Source organism: Triturus cristatus, chromosome 4_1 (genome assembly GCF_964204655.1).
Source record: "Triturus cristatus chromosome 4_1, aTriCri1.1, whole genome shotgun sequence".
Lineage (NCBI taxonomy): Eukaryota > Metazoa > Chordata > Amphibia > Caudata > Salamandridae > Triturus > Triturus cristatus.
This window is the reverse complement of record NC_140585.1, coordinates 290,429,855-290,448,706: the sequence shown is the minus strand read 5'-3', so window position 1 is coordinate 290,448,706 and position 18,852 is coordinate 290,429,855. Positions and strand designations below refer to the sequence as shown.

The 18,852-nt window shown below is 48.4% G+C and overlaps 1 protein-coding gene across 2 annotated transcripts in view; it reads right to left on the bottom strand.

The window, feature by feature from the left end:
* The window catches only part of BORCS5 (BLOC-1 related complex subunit 5), a 259,893-nt gene that overhangs the window by 213,010 nt on the left and 28,031 nt on the right, over positions 1-18,852 (bottom strand). For both annotated transcript variants that reach the window (XM_085652098.1, XM_085652095.1), the window contains exon 4: positions 12,443-12,601. In XM_085652098.1, the coding sequence (XP_085508224.1) occupies positions 12,443-12,601 (159 nt within the window). The remainder of the gene's footprint in view (positions 1-12,442; positions 12,602-18,852) is intronic.

Below are 18,852 nucleotides of genomic sequence, written 5' to 3'. Positions count from 1 at the left end.
GTAGCCAGTGGAGGTCTTTCAGGTGACCAGAGATGTGTTCGTTGCGTGGGATGTCTAATATGATTCTGGCTGAGGCGTTTTGGATTCGTTGGAGTTTCTTTTGGAGTTTAGCGGTAGTGCCTGCGTAGAGGGTGTTTCCGTAGTCCAGTCGGCTCGTGACTAGAGCATGGGTGACTGTTTTCCTGGTTTCGGTGGGGATCCATCTAAATGTTTTTTTGAGCATGCGAAGAATGTTGAAGCAAGATGAAGATACGGCGCTGACTTGTCTGTTCATTGAGAGTGAAGAATCCAGGATAACGCCTAGGTTCCGTGCGTGGTCTGTCGGGATGGGTGCTTTTCCAAGGGCTACCGGCCACCATGAGTCGTCCCATGCAGAGGGGGATGTACCTAGGATGAGGACTTCTGTTTTATCTGAGTTCAGTTTCAGACGGCTATGTTTCATCCATTCAGCAACTTCTTTCATTCCTTCGTGTAGGTTAGTTTTGGCGGTGCTGGGGTCCTTGGTGAGAGAAAGGATCAGTTGAGTGTCATCCGCGTAAGAGATGATGTTGAGGTTGTGTTGGCGGGCGATGGTCGCGAGGGGGCTCATGTATACGTTGAAGAGGGTGGGGCTGAGAGAGGATCCTTGTGGTACGCCACAGATGACTTCGGTGGCCTCGGACTTGAATGGTGGAAGACGGACTCTCTGGGTTCTTCCGGTGAGGAAAGAGGTGATCCATTCAAGTGCTTTTCCTTTTATTCCGATGTTATTGAGGCGTTGTAACAGGGTGCTGTGGCAGACTGTGTCGAAAGCAGCAGAGAGGTCGAGGAGGATGAGGGCGACTGTGTCTCCATTGTCCAGTAGGGTTCGAATGTCGTCTGTTGCTGCGATAAGGGCGGTCTCAGTGCTGTGTTTTGCTCGGAAGCCAGATTGTGAGGAGTCGAGGGATTTGTTGGCTTCGAGGAAAGCGGTGAGCTGGTTGTTGACAGCTTTCTCGATTACTTTGGCCGGGAATGGAAGGAGCGAGATGGGGCGGTAATTTTTGAGTTCGGTGGGGTCCGCTGTGGGTTTTTTCAGAAGGGCGGTGAGTTCAGCGTGTTTCCAGGTTTCCGGAAAGGTGGCGGAGTTGAAGGAGCAGTTGATGACGTCTCGGAGGTGCGGTGCTATGACGGAGTCTGCTTTGTTGAAGATGTGGTGAGGGCATGGGTCTGTGGGGGATCCTGAGTGGATGGAGTTCATTAGGCGGATGGTGTCCTCAGTGGAGATTGGGTTCCAGTCGTTAAGGGTGTTCGCGGGGGGAGAGTGTTCAGCATGTGGTTGGGTGGGTTGGGCCCCGGGTTGGTTGTCGAAGCTGTTGTGGATGTCTGCAATCTTGTTGTGGAAGAATGAGGCTAGGGAGTCGCAGAGGGCTTGAGAGGCGGTGATGTCGTTGGAGTTGGCCGAGGGATTGGAAAACTCCTTGACGATGTTGAAAAGTTCCTTGCTGTTGTGGGCGTTGTTGTCGAGTCGGTCCTTGAATGCTGTTTTCTTGGCCTTTCGGATTAGTTGGTGGTGAGTGCGGGTGGCGTTTTTGAAGGCGTCCTTGGTGCTGGTGGTTGGGTCTTTTTTCCACGCTTTTTCAAGGGTGCGGCAGAGTTTCTTGGACTTCTTAAGATCATCGTTGAACCATGAGGCCTTCTTGTTGCCAGGTTTGCTTTGACGTTTTTTCAGTGGTGCTAAGGTGTCTGCGGTGTTGGATAGCCATCGGGTGAAGTTGGCGGCGGCTAGGTTTGGGTCCGAGGAGTGGGCTGGGGTGTTTAGAAGGAGCGATGAGGAGATCTGGTCGGAGGTGATTTTGTTCCAGTTTCTTTGCAGAGTCGGTTGGAGGTGGTTGGTGGGTTTGGGCTTGTTGTAGGTGAAGTGAACGCAGCTGTGGTCAGTCCAGAGGAGATCCGTAGTGTGGCTGAAGGAGACATGATTGCTGGAGGAGAAGATGGGGTCGAGTGTGTGACCTGCGATGTGGGTGGGGGAAGTGACCAGTTGTTTAAGTCCGAGGTTGGCGAGGTTGTCCAGGAGGGTGGTGGTGTTGTGGTCGTTGATCTTTTCAAGGTGAAAGTTGAGGTCTCCCAGAAGGATGTATTCTTTGGAGGGGAGCGCGAGTGGAGTGATGAAGTCCGTGATGTCTTCACTGAATTTTGCGCGGGGTCCTGGTGGTCTGTAGAGGAGGGTGCCTCTGAGTGTGGTCTTGGGGTCCATTTTATAGCCATTCAATGCCACATTGCTTATCCACATACAGGTGTCACGTACAGAATAAAAAAATCAAACCAAAGGGGGTGTGGCCAAGATGGCGGACGAGAAGGACATGCCTGCTCGCCGCTCCTGTCCTTCACCCGGGCCCCAGCCTCACCGCTTCGAACAGCAGAGCTAGGAAGGCGTAGAAATACTGCTTTTCGACCCCGGGCCCGTTCCTGCTGCAGCCTGAGCTTGGAGGTAGCCAGTATCCCGTGAACGGGACCTGTCGGGAGCGAGCGTGCGCAGGACCCGAAGTCGCTGGGGCCTCTAGCATGCCTTTAATGAGTGGCGGGCGGAGATCTGGTCGCTCAGCGCGGAGGGCCCTGAAGCTGGGAGGCTGTGCCCTCCTGCCGCCAGCGGAGTTCTCGCTGAACCGGTGCCTGCTGAGGGGGCCAGGCCCACCGGAGCTGGTGGTCCCGCGACGTGTGTGGAGGGGGCCCCCTACGGTCCTCGGAGTGGAGGGGCCGGTTACGAGTGAGCTGCGCTGCGGGCGGGACATGGAGCCTTGACTCCGGGCGGTGGCCCAGCCCCCCTCCCTCCCATCAGATGGTAACAGCTGCTGGCTGCATGCCTCACAGCGGAGGCAGAAAGCTACGGGGCTACCCCCACCCGATGGGTGCCTCGGGGGGACTCACACCCTGAAGCAGAGGAGCTGGTGGCAGTGCGCAGTGGGACGACGGGGGCCCAACAACAAAGCTTGGAGTCCAGCCTCTGGGAGTTGGTCAGCACCAGTCCTCCTGGTGAGTTTGGGAGCGCAGCGGTGCGGACACGGCCAGAGTTGTGCAGCGGGTTCAGAGACGACTGCAACAGAGCGTGGCAGTACATGAGAGCTGACAGCCTGTGGAGGTAGCAGGAAACGAGATTTGGTGGAGCGCACTGCCCCGGGCTCCCCTCCTCCCCACTTAGAACTGCAGTCTTGGGACACGTGGCGAGAGTGAGGCCCATGTGAGTGGCTCTGGGATCTTAAAGGCGTGATCTGGAGAGACTGAGGTGAGATAGCTACCACACAGCTGTAGGAGGGGTTACCTACTGGTTCTTACAGAGGGAGACCTATAGAAAAGCGAGCCACCTGTGCCCCCACGACGCCACATAGCGGCCCAGGCGGCCAGCTTTGGACTACGCACTTGGGACCTGGTTGCGGGGGCAGAAGTACGGCCTTTCAGCATAGCAACTAGCAAAATTAACAAGCATTGGCATAGCCAATAGGTCTCGCCTTTGGGACTTTATAAGTGTTTAGCCATGCAACACTTCATGTTGTTGCACCAAGGATATTGTGCTGGATAACTAAACACTTACGAGGCTCCGTCCCCGGGTGGGCACCCCACAGAGCACGATTTGGGTGACGCTGAGGGCCCAGTCGGCAGAGGCTTCCTCACAACCCTATTCGCTTCGCTCAAAGGGGAGTTTCAAGGACGTTACCCTGGAGCTTAGTGAACTGCTCAAGGATATGAACTCGGTTGGTGACAGGATCGACACACTGGAAGCTCAGGCCTCCACGAGGGATGAAGAAGTTGTCCAACTTTAGCAGAAGGTCATCCGCCTTCAAGATCAGCAATTGGACCTCCAAAGCCAAGCGGAGGACCTCGAGAACCCTTCTCGGCGGAACAATATAAAGTTCTGAGCAGTTCCACAAGGCGTTGATGGGCACAACATAGAGGCCTTTGTGCAAGACCTCTTCCGCCACATACTGGGAGCCCCTCCAGAGCACTCACCGCGTTGGGCCCAGGAGGCCGGCGATGGCACCCCCGCCGGACATATTAACGTGCGTCCACAATTATCAGCTAAAAGAGCGGATCCTCCGGGAAGCACAAGGCAAGCACCCCATAGACTTCCGCTCGTCCAGACCCCTTTTGTTCCAGGACCTCGCAGCCTCCGCTATTCAGAAGGGTAAAGAGTTCAGACCGGTCACCACTTTTCTGCGCTCCAAAGATATCTCCTACTCTTGGGGTCACCCATTTATAATAATAATTTTCAAATGGAATGGCAGACTCCACCAGATTCGCTCTCTGAAGAAAGCTCAATCGCTCCTCCACAGGCCTGAAGACGATGAAGGAGCCTCAACACAAGAGATCACGGGAGGGCAAAAGGTCGGCTCCGACAAATGGCATCGAGTGGGAAGGTACCCACTTGGCCTTCGCCTTGACCCCGAGACGATGGCCAAAGAAAGGAAAGCTGTCATCCCAACACTGGAGGAAGACTCGGAAGCTGTAGATTGAAGAACATACTGCCCGGACACCGGGGGACGAGCCTTCTATTTTTTTGTGAATGACTTTTCCGGCACACAGGCCTTGGGGCTCGGGTGGGAAGGGGGCAGTGTAGGGGTTCCTGGTGAACATTCCGCGCCTCACCATGGGGTGAACGCCAAGGACATTCGTGCATTTCATGAGTTGTTGTTCAGTTTTGTTGGTTCTGTTGCTGGGGCATTAGGGTTTTTTCCTCCCTCTCCTACATCTGGAAGCACTCGCAGGCGTAGACATCAGGGAGTTCACTGGGCAACCTGGAGGGGGGGGGTATGGTTACGGCGGGCCCTAGCGAGGGGACGATCCCGGAGGCACATGTTGTTTATTTGCCTCTTGTCATCCATTACCATGGTATCGGAACTTAAAATTTTATCGCTTAATGTAGAAGGCCTTAACAGCCCAATTAAGAGGCGTTCGATCCGGTCCTTCTTTGAAAATTCCGGAGCCCATATCTGTCTCCACCAGGAGACTCATCTCCTGGCGAAGGATACCCATATATTGTGGTCCAGGACATTTCCCCACCAGTTGTTCTCATCACGCTCCTCCAAAACGGCAGGGGTGGCTATCCTCATCTCAGTTCCGGGGCACAATTGTCTCCAAGCAGGCAGAGATCAAAGGCAGACTGCTGGCATACACCTGCACGCTGGGACAACACACATTTACAATAGCTACCATGTACGTTCCAAACGAGGGGCAGGAGAGGTTTCTCCATGAGACAATTCAAGAGCTATCAGGTTCCCCAGACAGAGCGTTACTACTAGGGGGGCGGGGCGGGGGGGGGGGACTTTAACCAGGCCTTCAACAATGAGCTGGATTGATCTGGTCAGCGTATGGGGCAGACGGGGGCCATTTCTGGGAGCGGGAGGTGTCTCTTGACTGAAGCAGGGTTCACTGATATATGCCAACTGCATCACCTGACCTCTAGAGAATACACATTTTACTTGCACTGCCACAAAACTTACACCCGTATAGATTATATTTTGACGTCCGATACCTTGACGCAACTGACGCAGGGGAAGGAGATCGTCGCATGCCCACTAGCCGATCATTCTGCTGTGTGTCTCTGCACTCTGGCAGGTCCTCCCCCCCCCCCGCCGCCTCTGGCGTCTTAGGGAAACGATGTTGCAGCGCCCTTCCATGGTTATCTGGCCCTCAATGACACTACAGATATGTCGCCGGTAGTAGTATGCGAAGCCCTGAAAGCTGTGGTCAGGGGTGAACTTTTAGCGATCTCCGCAGCGGACAATAGGATCAGGAAGGAGAAAAGAGAGCAACTTTCAGGCGAGGTGGCAGAACTTGAGCGTATCCACCAAAGAACGGGTGCCCCTAGGGTTTGGAGGCAACTCAAAGCGGCCGGGCGCAGTTGGCGACCCTGGATTTGGATAGGGGGGGGAAGTATACTGCCCTACGCCTCAAACACGCCTTTTATATAGGGAGAGACAGATACGGGATGCTCTTGGCCAACAGATTACGGGCACAATGATAGTCGTCCCACATCCCAATGGTCATTGATCAACAAGGGCAGGAACAAACCACTGACCAGGGCATTGCCGAAACCTTCCAGCAGTTTTACGCATCCTTATATAGGACCCAGGCGATGTCGACAGAAGGCCCAGCTCATTATTTACAGATGGCGGTTACCGCTAAATTGGTCCAGAGCCAAGCAGAGGACCTCGAGTCCCCGATCAAGCTGGAAGAGGTAATCTCTGCTATATCTTAATTGAAACTGCATAAGTCTCCGGGCCCTGATGGCTTCTCCTCCACCTTCTATAAAACCTTTTGCATGACATTAGCTCAGCTGCTGGTGAGAGTTTACAACTCGATTGGGGCGGACAACCCTGTCCCGCCATCAGTCACAGTGATTCATTCTTAAGGCAGGCAAGGATACACGCCATTGCGCTTCCTTTCACCCGATCTCCCTTCTTAATGTAGACATTAAAATCTTCACTGGGATTTTGGCGCAAAGACTCTCTCCCCATTTACCCGGGCTAATAGACCCTGATCAGTCTGGGTTCATCCCTGGACACCAATGGTCAGGCAACACGAAGCACCTCTTACATTTGGTAGACAGGTCGGAGCGCTTCCCAGCTGAGCGCTTGATCCTCTCTGTCGACGCTGAGAAAGTGTTCAACAGGGTTCACTGGCCGTATCTTAAGGCAACCCTAGCTCACTTTGGCCTTCCACAGCGCTTTATCGACTGGATTCTTAGTAGCTACTCCACCCCACCGCCTCTGTGAGAGTGAATGGGCTTATCTCCGACAACTTCCGGATTCAACAAGGAACGCGATAAGGGTGCCCATTATCACCACTCCTGTTCGCTCTATACATGGAGCCTATCGCACAGCGGATAAGGGATGATCCCTCAATCTTAGGGGTGCAATTTGGGGGGGGGGGGGGGGGGGGAAGAAGGAAAGTCACAAACTTAGCCTGTATGCGGATGATGTGGTGACCACATTGGAGAAGCCTAGCGTCCCTCCCAGCCTTTCTGGAGGAACTGGATCTTTTTGCTCAGGTATAGGGTTTCAAGATCAATGTGCATAGGTCACAAGCCCTTAACTTATCCCTCAGTTCCGACACTCTGGGCCTATTACAGCGGTCTTATGGCATTCACTGGGCCAAGGAGGTGGTACCTTTCCTAGGCCTTCGTCTCTCCGCCAACTCTCAGGACACTATATGACCTTGACACGGCAAGTGAGGGACTACCTCCGCAAATTGAGGCCTCACTCGCTGTCCTGGCTGGGTAGGATAGCGGCTGTAAAAATGATCATACTTCCTACGATAATATACAATTTTCAGACACCCTCGCTCATCCCCCCTCTGGACACTATACGCTCACTGCAAAAAGATCTAGAGCGCTTCATTTGGGGGCACCAGAGTCCGCGGCTGCATAGGGAGTTAACCTATAGGAACCCTGTAGAGGGAGGTCTGGGAGTCCCTAACCTGCAACACTACTGGTGGGCTGCACATATGCGGCCCCTGGTGGGGTGGTTGCACCCAGAGTGAGAGAAGCACTGGCTGTTCATGGACCGATATCTCACCTGACAGCCCCTATGGGGCATCCCTTTCCTCACGAAAACTGCCAGGCCCCGGTACCTCCATCTTTCTAAGGTGGGACAAAGTAGCTGATTCCAGGGGCCGCTTGAGCTTTCCGTCCCCCATCACACCTATAGTGAAGAACCCAGACTTTGCACCAGGGCTTGACATATCGGAGTTTGCACACTGGACCAAGGAGGGCCAGCGCTTTAATCGGACATCTCTTCGATACTGCAGGCCCCATAGCTTTCTCCGGCCTTCGCAGGGAGTATGGCCTCCCTGAAACGGAGCGGTTCCACTACACACAGATCAGTCACTGGGTAATGCACCCTGGGGTGCGTGTGGGGGCTAAACGACATCTTACACCTTTCGAGAAGTGGCTCCTCACGAGACATACAGATGCCCGCCTGACATCCGACCTATACAGATTCATAAATCGACCTCCTGAAATAACCTGGTCAGCTACGATGGGAGGCTGAACTAGATAGATAACTGACGCAGAAAGAGTGGACAGATATTATAGAGCTCGACACTTGGCACGAAACATGGCAGGTATTGACACGGCCACAAAAATTGCCAACTATTTGTACCTCACCCCTCCCCAGCTCCATAGGGGCAACCCAACACGAAGCCCCCAGTGTTGGAGAGGCTGTGGTACGTTGGGTACACTGACTCACCTGCTATGGGAATGCCCTTCATTGGAGGATTACTGGAAACAGATATTAGCTGAAATAGACTCCTACTTCGACACCCAAATTGCCCGCCTTCCAGCCTACATCCTCTTGGGTCTCCCAAACCCGATTTCCATCCCGCTCAGGGCGCGCAGAGGCAGGCAGATGGCCCTTGCATTGGGGGCGGCACTGCAAAATGCTCTGTCCCACTGGGGTACCGCAACAGTTCCAACCCGGCTGGGATGGCTTCATAGGCTCTGGGGGCATTCTTGGAATGGAGAAGATTTCGTTATCACTTACGAATCCCACCGCCTCATTCCATGACCTGAAGGAGCCTTTCCTAAAATTGTTGACATCAGTTTACAGAACTTACCTACCCCAAGTATCTTAGAACACTGCGTTTAACAGACCCAACCCAAAGGGCGGACGTGGAGGAGCGTGCGCAACAGTACACCCAATCTACAAGAGTGTCTCATCCGGGTGGTGCCTTGCCAGACCTTGTACCAGAAACTGGCTCCGACAGAGGGAGAGGGGGAAGGAGAGGGAGGGGGTTTATTTGTTCATTGTTTTTCCTTTTAAGAGCAGTCCTGTAGAAGGACCATACTCCGAATGTACAACATATGCTTGTATTGTGTTTGTTTTTTACCTGAATGAAACCAATAAAAGAAATCTAAACTTAAAAATCAAACCAAAGCCATTCGAGGACCATTGAAAGTAGCAGTATATGCAGAAGCTGGGACACTCCACATGGCACTGAAACCTTATTGAAAAGGGAAATATCCAATTTTGTACTGCTGAATGCTACTCTTCAGAAAAAACTTCACCCAATTCTTAGCATTAACTCATACATTCATTACTTTTTCCAGACGTCTAATGAGTAATTGACAGCAGTATGTGTGTGGTTATATTAGGCCTCGTGCCAGTATCTCTATGGGTTCCAGTGGTATACAAAGAAGACTGACTTAAATAACCGCCAAGTATACATTTTAATAAGCCCTGGGCGACCCCAGCACAAAGAACTCCAGACTCCTCTGTGCCCACTCCTCAACTGACCACCCTCCGAATCCTCTTCAAACCCATACATTCCAGATTGTGTCACATCCCATGCAACAACACTAGCAACTCAGGAACAATAAGGAATGTAGAACACAACACATTCCTTTCCCTTCCCAATACATATATAAATATATATATACACACTTTCTTCATAAACTACTAAAAATAACAAAATATAATTCATTACACTAAATACGAATCCCAGCATACAACTTGAAACAGTATCCCAACAATATCTCCCTATTAGCCACAAGCAATGCAGTTTAAGTAACATAATCCTTCAGATATGTTAGTCTCTTAACCATGCAACCCATCTTACTCAGGTCTCTGTTCTCACTGCAAACATCTTTCCTACCTTACACCATCCTCCAAACCCTCCGTATACATATCACCAGAACACTCTATACCAAAAGAGCATCTTTCTTCTACGCGGTTACCTTTCTCAACACCTATTATCCAACCAATCAAATCATCTACTCACCACATCACCTTCCCCTTCTCCTGTCACGCCTTTAAACCTTGCCATCCTACTCATAGGCTGCACATGTTTATCACTCGGTTAACTAGCATTCACATACGCTTCTTCTACCTTCAAAGGCTTGGAAAAAACACTTTTTTATTTTTATTTTACTGTGGGTTTCTTAACTAGTACCATTTTACAAACTCGCAAACGTACCGTATTTGCTCTCAGCTTGCCAGCACTATAAACACATACTTTTTCAGCACACTCCCGATATTCTTTTTGACCACATCCAGTGACCACAACACTTGTTTTAGACTCAGTCATCCACCCTTAAGAATCCTTTGTGTGACCGTGAAAGGACTGTACCCAGTAGTGTAATCCCATAGAACCACACTATTTTCTTCACCTCCAACATCTTTTTTTTCTTCCTACTAGTAGTGATCTATAGAATACCATTACTAACACAGTTGATTTATTCCACTTCAATTTGCTCCGGGATGATAGACTGATGTGCATTTGTGTTCCACACCATTGCACATTATAAATAACTCAACTTCCAATGTATTAAACTGAGCACCATTATTCATAATCAATTTCCTAGGTATACCTATCCTTTGAAACAATTCCTCCACAAACTTGAGCACACTCAGCATTAGCAACCTCAACAAAGGCTACTTTCGGGCATTTCCCAAAAGAATCCATGGGGACTAAAACATGCAGCGTTTTGGCCACTCCACGTTACGCTTATAAACGTAGATTTCCGGCGAAATTGCGCCAACCACCGCATGGATTTCTTCTCGCGCATGGCTCATCAATGAGAAGTTAGCAAGTGCGAGCAAGAATTGGCAGGTCTTGGCGCCATTTTCGGGCGAAGGGAGGGCACCCAATGAGATTTACTCAACCAGGGGGGTCGCGACCATTTGCGGTGAGAAAGTTGCCGCTGAAGTAAAAAAAAACGACTTGAGTGGCAGCAAACAAGCAGTGCCCTATGGTGCGCCGCGTTGTGACATTCAAACTGATTTTGCAGCACAGAACAAAATCCAGGGGCTAACAATCAGCACGAGCAAGGCAATGTGCCGATTTCCGCCGGCTCATGGAACTCTGTTAAATCTCAGAGTTTTAATGTAATTCTGCGGAGTTCCATGGACTAAACCTCTGAGTTCGTCCCACCGCTACCCTTAATATACATACCATTGGTTTCCCTAGCCATACTTGGGCTTTCCAATGGGACCAATGTCAGTTTGTGTGATGGCAGATAAATCTAAAATCCCATTCACTCAGGACACTCCTTAACAATACGTTCCACCACTGTATCAGTCCCTAGCCACCAGTATCTTTTCTTAATCCTTTTCTTGCTTTTCACAATGCCAAAATCCCACTCCTAACCCAACTCCACTACTTTATTCCTCAAACCCACTGGGGGTACAATTCTTTCACCCCTCATCAAATTTTCACCGATAATGATAACTCTTCACAAACTTTCTACAAATTGCGACATCCTCCTCCATTAATCTCTTCACAACCCACCCAACCACCAAATATGATTTCACTTGTTTCAGCATTGTATCCTTACACACAGCTTCACTTCATTCGTACGTTGTAACAGCACATTCCTCCTCATCATCAGTCTAAGCCGTGCTCAATTCTTCCAATCTATCCTCTGACACCTCACTTAATGGCAATCGCTACCACCTCAAACAATCAGCTACTTTATTCTTTACCCCCAGCACATACAGCATTCATAATTATAATCAGTTAGCCTCATGGATAATCTGGCAATTCTTGGAGTGCCAGACAAACTTTCCATGAATAAGTTTCAGGAGAGGTTTATCATCGTACCCGACCAATACTTCAAACCCCCTCACAAAGTTTCTGAAGTGTTCAAGTGCCCCGCCCATCTCTTTCTGCCACAGAGTATCTCTCCTCGGTTGGAGATATCCTCTAGATGCAAAATTCAGTCAGTACATTACCAGAAAGCACTGCTCCAATACCTTACAGCTTACACCAGTCCTTATTATCAATTTGTTACCAGGATCAAAGCCATGTAAAGCATTAGCAGCACTGCTCTCTTTCCTGGTTGATTCTAAATTCTTGTGTACATTAGCAGTCCAGTCAAACGTAACCTTTTTTTCAACAGTTGCCTCATTTTAAAAAGTTCAGTATAAACGTGGAGCTGAATTCCACTAATCCTTAAAAAAATAGCTCAAATCATCTTTGTAAGATGGTACTGGTGCATTCCAGATAGCACTAATCAGTTCTCTTTTGGGTTTTATGCCCTCTTTGCTCACCTAATGACCCAGATAGTTCAGTGTTTGCACCCAAAACTTGCATTTCAAAAACTCTGCAGACAACCAATGTTGCTACGAGGTAATTAACAACTTAAGTGACGATTATGCTGCTTCCTGCTCTTTTCTATCACCAAAATATCGCCCTGAAAAAATATTGTGCCTTCAAATTCCTTAAAGAGATTGTACATCAATTTGTTTAAATACCGTGTTTGTGGAAGCCAAGCCAGAAGGCATCAGCAAAAATCTTTAACAGCCCATGCGTATCAAGAATGAAATAAGATTTTTACTGTCTGGGTGCAAGACCATGCCGTGGTCAGTACTGTAAATACTTTAAAAATGCCTGAAATGGCAACGTAAACTGATTTTGTCAATCAAAGTCGACAGCCCACATTTGTAACCGGGAAACAGTCAGGAACAAATCACGTGAAAGCATAGCTGACCTTTGAGAAGAGGCTGAAAGGTCGGGATCTCTTGGAGCTTAATGACTTCTGGGTCGTTGCTGACATTACGTAATGACTGGATTCCAGGAGTCACAACCACAATGTCATTCATTTTTGCTCTCTGCTTTGCCAAAGAAGGGGAAGCTGGGGTATGGGAAGCTGAAAAACAAAAGCAAGACTGATCTAATCAATTTTGTGTTACACTGAACATCAATTCAGAAGCCGCTTTAACCATTGGAAAGGTAAAACAACAGTCACATGGAAATCTCGGCAAATGCCAGTGAGGGAAGCCGAACAGTACCTAAAGTAGCGACAGAACACTGGGACTAAAATACAGAACTCAATAGTGGGGCTGGGAGAGACACCGACTCATGTCCAAACTGATGAAGTCCTTTAAAAGGAGAACGCTGAAGCTTCAGGCACCAGGAAAGGCCAGCAAAAGGGCTGGAAGTACAATACCTCTAGGTTCATTCGGACACAGCTACAAACTGAACGAATGCAATCCACAGCCACCAAAATGTGCTACTAGGGGCCCTCCATTTTGGAGAAGATGGATGGCACCTATATTTGTAGGGCGAGGAGCGCTGGCCAAACCCTCATACATAGTCCTATTGCTAATTCCTGGGGATCTGCAGCCATGGACTTTACCCTACCAAACCAAAGTGGCAGAAACAGTTAGTTTACTCTTCACTAGAAAGCCCACAAACAGAGGAAGATCAGGGATCACAAATGATGGACACTGGACTGATTCCTGACTCTTCCTGTTCTCAGCAAAGTGTGGGGACTGGGAATAAAGATGAGTGGCAGGCTCCAAAGGAGTGGAATAAGAACAATAATAGCGAAGGGCAGAAGTTTAAACAAGCACTAGCAAAAACTAACAGGTTTTGGCAGTGAAACCTACTGGCTTTGCCAATGCTTTCTTGGGCATAGTGGGCTGACGATAAGGTGTGGACAATACAGGGTGGTCACCTCAGAGTCGCTATGCAAAAATATTACAAATGCATGAAAAGATGTGAACGCATCCACAGTGACCATCTCTGAATGAATTTGTAATATTTTAACAAAATCATTCAAAGATGGGTGTGATGGATGAGCATGGATCATCAGCCAACATTCAATGGGTTTGTAAAATAATACAAACCCATTTCTAGAGGCCCATCACAAGTGTGTAACCGCAGGCAGCCATTTTGAAATTGGTAAAAAAAAAAAAAAACTTTCAAGACTGTCACCCGTTGCCAATAGATTGGTAGCAGGTCCCAAAAGTTTAAGACCAACATAAATACAAGCATTGGCAAAGCTGTACACCTCACTGGAGAAAGCAAAATGCTCTTTCCTGATCTGTGCAGCACTAGCAAATAATAATTTTTAAAAAGGCACAATGACATGAACAACGCTGGCGAGCGCATCTTTCTGCTGGTGTATGCATGTGCATGTCTGTGTGCATATTTGTCTAAAAGCATGCGCACCAGCAGAATGATGCAGGCACCATTTGCTCTGCTTTTTTAAATTTATCGATCCATGGTGGGAAGGGCGGGAGAACCAATGGATGGTCTGGGAGAAGGACGTAAGCAAAATGGACGTTGAGAAAGTACATGTATCATGGAGGGCTTAAAGTAAAAGAAAATAACATCAGAAGTGGAAGGATACAAGTCAACCAGCAAACACTGACCAGGCCTCGAGAAATCAACTCACCCACTTACTATGGCAAATTAGATTTTATCTGGGCTAGTTATTTTTAGAGCCTACTGGCTCTTTCTGGCGAGCTGATAAAGAACAGGTGTTCTGTTCTCTCAGAAAGCGAATGAGCAATAAAGATGCCTTCAAATCTTGTTTTTATCTTGTCACATTTGATCTGCGTTCAGAGACAGAGGTCCAATGTAAGCTTATGTCTTCCACTTTGCAGTCAGAGAAAGAAAATTAAACACAACCTCCACGATTAAAATAAAGCAGCAAAGTTGGAGGATTTTGTAAAGTGAACTCTCTGACAACTGCGCTGCACAAAGAGGGTGAAATGAGCGGCTTATGGATATCGGTTTTTCCTAACACACAGCATATAAATAGCTTGTAAATGAACTGTACAAACATTTCCAAATGTATTTTAGTAGCTATGAAAGCACTTTTTTGTAATTCTGTGTGATGAAAGAATGTTTGTTTGAATAGGATGAAAACAAATCAGAACTCTTTACTTGGTGATGTGCAAATGATAAACATATTTGCTGAAACCCAATTTCCACAGATTACTGTTTATACTATATATAGTTTTATTAGTAAGACCGAATGTTATCAAACCATCAAATCAATGACCTGATGGAAGATTTTACAAACCATAAATTGTGGGATGGGAGAGAGAGGACTGGCATAATGAATTCAAAGGGGATAATCAGTGGCCATGTGCAGGCTGATATGTGAAATGTAAAGAATGAGTGTAGGAAAGTGGCTCTATATATACTACACCAAAATGAGGTATAGTGTGTATAGCGTCCAAGTGTCCCCAGAGGTAGGCAGAGGTTAAAGTTAGATAGAACCTAACTCTCGGTTTGTGGTAGCTTGGTCCAGCAGTAAGGCAGTATCATTGGACAGTGTTAAGCATTTGATGTACACACTCAGTCAGCAAATGAATTCACACACTCAACAACTGAACTCTAGACCAATTGTTTTTGTATAAAAAATATACCGTTTTATTTCTAGAACCAAGCAAGCCCGGCACAGGTAAGCATAAAATACTTTGCAGTAATAAATTACTCCATTGAAATGCAGTTAGAAAATGAAGTAGAAATTGTACTTGGTTTGATTCACAGATAATGCAGTAGATTGCAATACTTAGTAAATGCAGTACATTGAACTGTATGGGGTTTTTTGAAGTAAATCACAAGTAAGTTACTTTCTGAGTTACTTTCCTAATCCAGTGCTGGATACCTAGATTCAGCACTGGGACCTAACATGTAAACTGGTGAGTAAACACGTTTTACTTGTTCGTACGATTTTTAAGCAATATTGACAGTTTTCAAAAGTTGACACTTCAAAACTTTTTCAGAAAAAAACAGTGCATTGGTTTGTATAGGCTTTTTTCTGTAGATCGCAGGTAAATTACTTTTACGTTACATTTTCTTACTCAGTGCTGGATGCCTAGATTCAGCACTGGGAGATTTCCTGCAAACAGGTAAGCAATTACGTTTTGGTTAGTTGTCGGATTTTTTAAGAATATTTTAAGTTTTCAAAACTCCACACTTCCTCGCTTTTTGGAAGAAAAATGGCCCATGTTATCCTATGGAGGGAAAACAGATTATCGGTTTGCAGGTAAGTAAACGACTGTGGGAGTTAAGGTTCTGGGGTTAGACTCAGGGGTCCCCCAGGGTCAGTGATGCACTTTTGTTTCACCCTCAGCGGCACTAGGGCGGCCGGGTGCATAGTGTTGAGGCCTAATGTTACCCAATTAGGGATAGGTGGCCTCCGGTTGGTGGCTGCTGGCCAGCAGGCCACACGGCTGTGGGAGCAAAGCTCTTAGGGTTTAGGTCAGGGCAAATGGGAAAACAAGTAGGCACAAAAAGTGCACCCTCAGCGGCACTGAGGCAGCCGGGTGCAGAGTGCTGTTTCGACGTCAGGCGCCCCGTTTTCTATGGAGAACCTCCGGTTTGAAGAAACATGCAGGCTCAGGGACGAGGATCTTCTGGGTGCGACCACCACTTCGAAGGGTAAGTTGAGATTTCTTGGGTTGGTTAGGCACTGTTGGTTTGGGCACACAAGGCCGTGGGGCATCAGTTGCAAGGGTGCCTTTTAAGGTTGGATTTTCTACACGCTCTGGTTGCGGTAGGAGGGGATCCTCTGGATTGAGGCTGCAGGCGTCGGATTGAGGCAGGTCAGGAGTCGCCAGATTTTTTCTCAGGATCGCCGGGGTGACCTTGTGGTGTTTTTCCACTCTAGTTCGGGCCGGGTTCAGCGGGTGCAGAGTGGGCTGGATACGCTGTATCCGGCCGGAGCCAGAAGCTGCAGTTTGAACAAGTCCGGTGTTCACGGGAGATTCAGTCTTTGAACTGAAGGCAGGCAGGTCCTCTGGGGTTTGTGAGGTTGCTGGCTGCAGGACATACCGGGATTTCGCAGGAACAGGTTCGAGGGGAGACAGGCCTATAGGGCTGGGGCCAAGTCAGTGGGCGTTGTCCTCTATTTAGCTCTGCACGGCTCTTCGGTCCTTCTTATCTTCTTTTCTGGTCGTTTCTGGATCTGAGGAAGCAAGGTTCAGGGTGCCCCCTAAAAACTAATTCAGGGGCGTCACCAATGGGTCCCTTCCCTGGGGTGGGTACACCCCCTATTCTGCCACTCTCCAGTGGGAGGGGGCAGGAGCCTGTCCCTGGTTGGCTGGGTCCCCCCATCCTCAAGATGGCGGGGACTCGAGGTTGTGCTTCACCTTGCCTCCCCACCTGAGGGGTGGAGTTGGCCACACCCCTCTTTCTCACTTGTTTTTCCCGCCAGTTCTCCCGCCCAAAGTGGGGGTTAGAACCAGTGGGGAACAGTTGGTGAAAGCAGAAAATGGTCTGCTCACAAAGGCGGAATGCCTTTGAAGCTTCTCCTTCGTGAACCCTGCCCATCCTGGGGGAGGAGGCTTGGCACCTCGTCCCAGGATGCGCATTGTTTCAGGCCCCCGAGAGCAGCAGGCTCTCGACCCAGGGGTTCAGAAACATGTCTGGGGGTGGCAGCCTAAGCAGCCACTCAGTCAGGTCACTAGAGGTGGGTTCGTTTTCAGGGGGCATCTCTGAGATGCCCTGTGTGTGCATTGTTCATTAAATCCCACACTAGCATCAGTGTGGGTTTAATGTGCTGAGAAGTTTGATACCAAACTTCCCAGTTTTTAGTGTAACCATTATGGTGCTGTGGAGTTCGGAATGACAACCTCCCAGCACCATATACTCTTAATGGCAACACTGCACTTACAATGCCCAAGAATGGACTTGGGCACTGTAGGGGCAAAGGGCTCATGCTCTTGTGCTCTGGCATAGTGCACCCAGCTGGAGCCAGGGCAGTGCTTTGTAGGCATGGCACACAGGGATGTATGCCATGTCGACTTTTCACTTTGTTCTGCACCAAAACACGCAGCCCGCAAAGGCAGTGTGTGAGTGAAAAAGGTGCAGGGTCCCTATGGGTGGCACAATAAGTGCTGCAGCTCATAGGGACCTTTCCTGGTCACAGTGCCCTGGGTACCTATGGTGCCATTTGCCAGGGGCCCACCTGTGGCCAGGGATACCAATTTTGTTTGTTTTGAGGAAAGAACACAGACCCTGGGAACCTGAATGGCAGGGACCCAGGGCACACCAAGAAAAAGTGCATCAGTAGCCAGGCAAAAAAAAGTTGTGGGGGAGGGGGTTACTGCAACAGAAACCCACTTTCCTACAATGAGGCTTTCGAACGCATTAGAAAACCTTTACAAAATTGGCAAAGGCCCAGAGAGTGTTTTGGTATGATCCAGTCCACTGTGCAGTTTCTAAAGCAGGTGCATTTATTTGAGGATGTGTGGTTCATAAGCTTCTCATATGAGAACCGGGAGCTGTAACTTGTACACATGAGTTTAAAGGGATGCAGGGGACCAAGTAAGTCTTAATTTGTATTTTTGTTTTATTATCCAAGCTCCCCAGCAATGGCTTCTGAAAGAAGCTGCTGTTGAGATAGATGACACAATAACTGTAAGAACATGAGGCTCAAAGCTCTAACCTCAACCTCAGCAGAAACACCGGCAAAGAACGTAAGCTAGGGTTCTGCCAAAAAGAAGCTACCACCTTCATCTAGCAGTATTTTCATGATTTTGTGGCTAAAGGGCTAGGCATCTTTGGAGAATGGCTTTTAACTGTGGGCCCTTCATCCCTGTGTTCAACTCAAAAGCTAAATCCGGATAAATTAAATCCCTGAAGGTAAGGACACTTGGATCCTACGCTGCAGCAGTCAACCATGCTTTATATTAAGAGTTAGACAGGAACATGCATAATCTTGAGAAAGGGGGAGATATCAAACATATTTAGAAGTGGGTTAGTAGTGGAGAAAACCTCTTTAGTTTTCCACCTATGTGTTTTGTTCATGAAGAGTGTGAACACCTGTAACTTCTATTTAATGAAATGCACAGATTATGGTAACCTTGAAAGTTACATTTAGCCGACCAAAGCAAATAGGAGTGAGCACAAAGGTCACCCCTCTGGCAAGTTGGATTTGTGAAATTAGGAGACTAAAGGGCACGGGTGGTTACAAACATTTATGTGCTTTTGGACACTGAACTAGTGCTCACTACTAAAAAAAGACAATATAGGTAACAAGGGGGACCCGATAAAGGTAGCTTAGGACCACGGGTAATCATGTATTTTAAGAACAATGGTCCCTAGCATAATCTTGATTAAGGTGACTATTTCGACATAGACTTCAATGAGACCTAT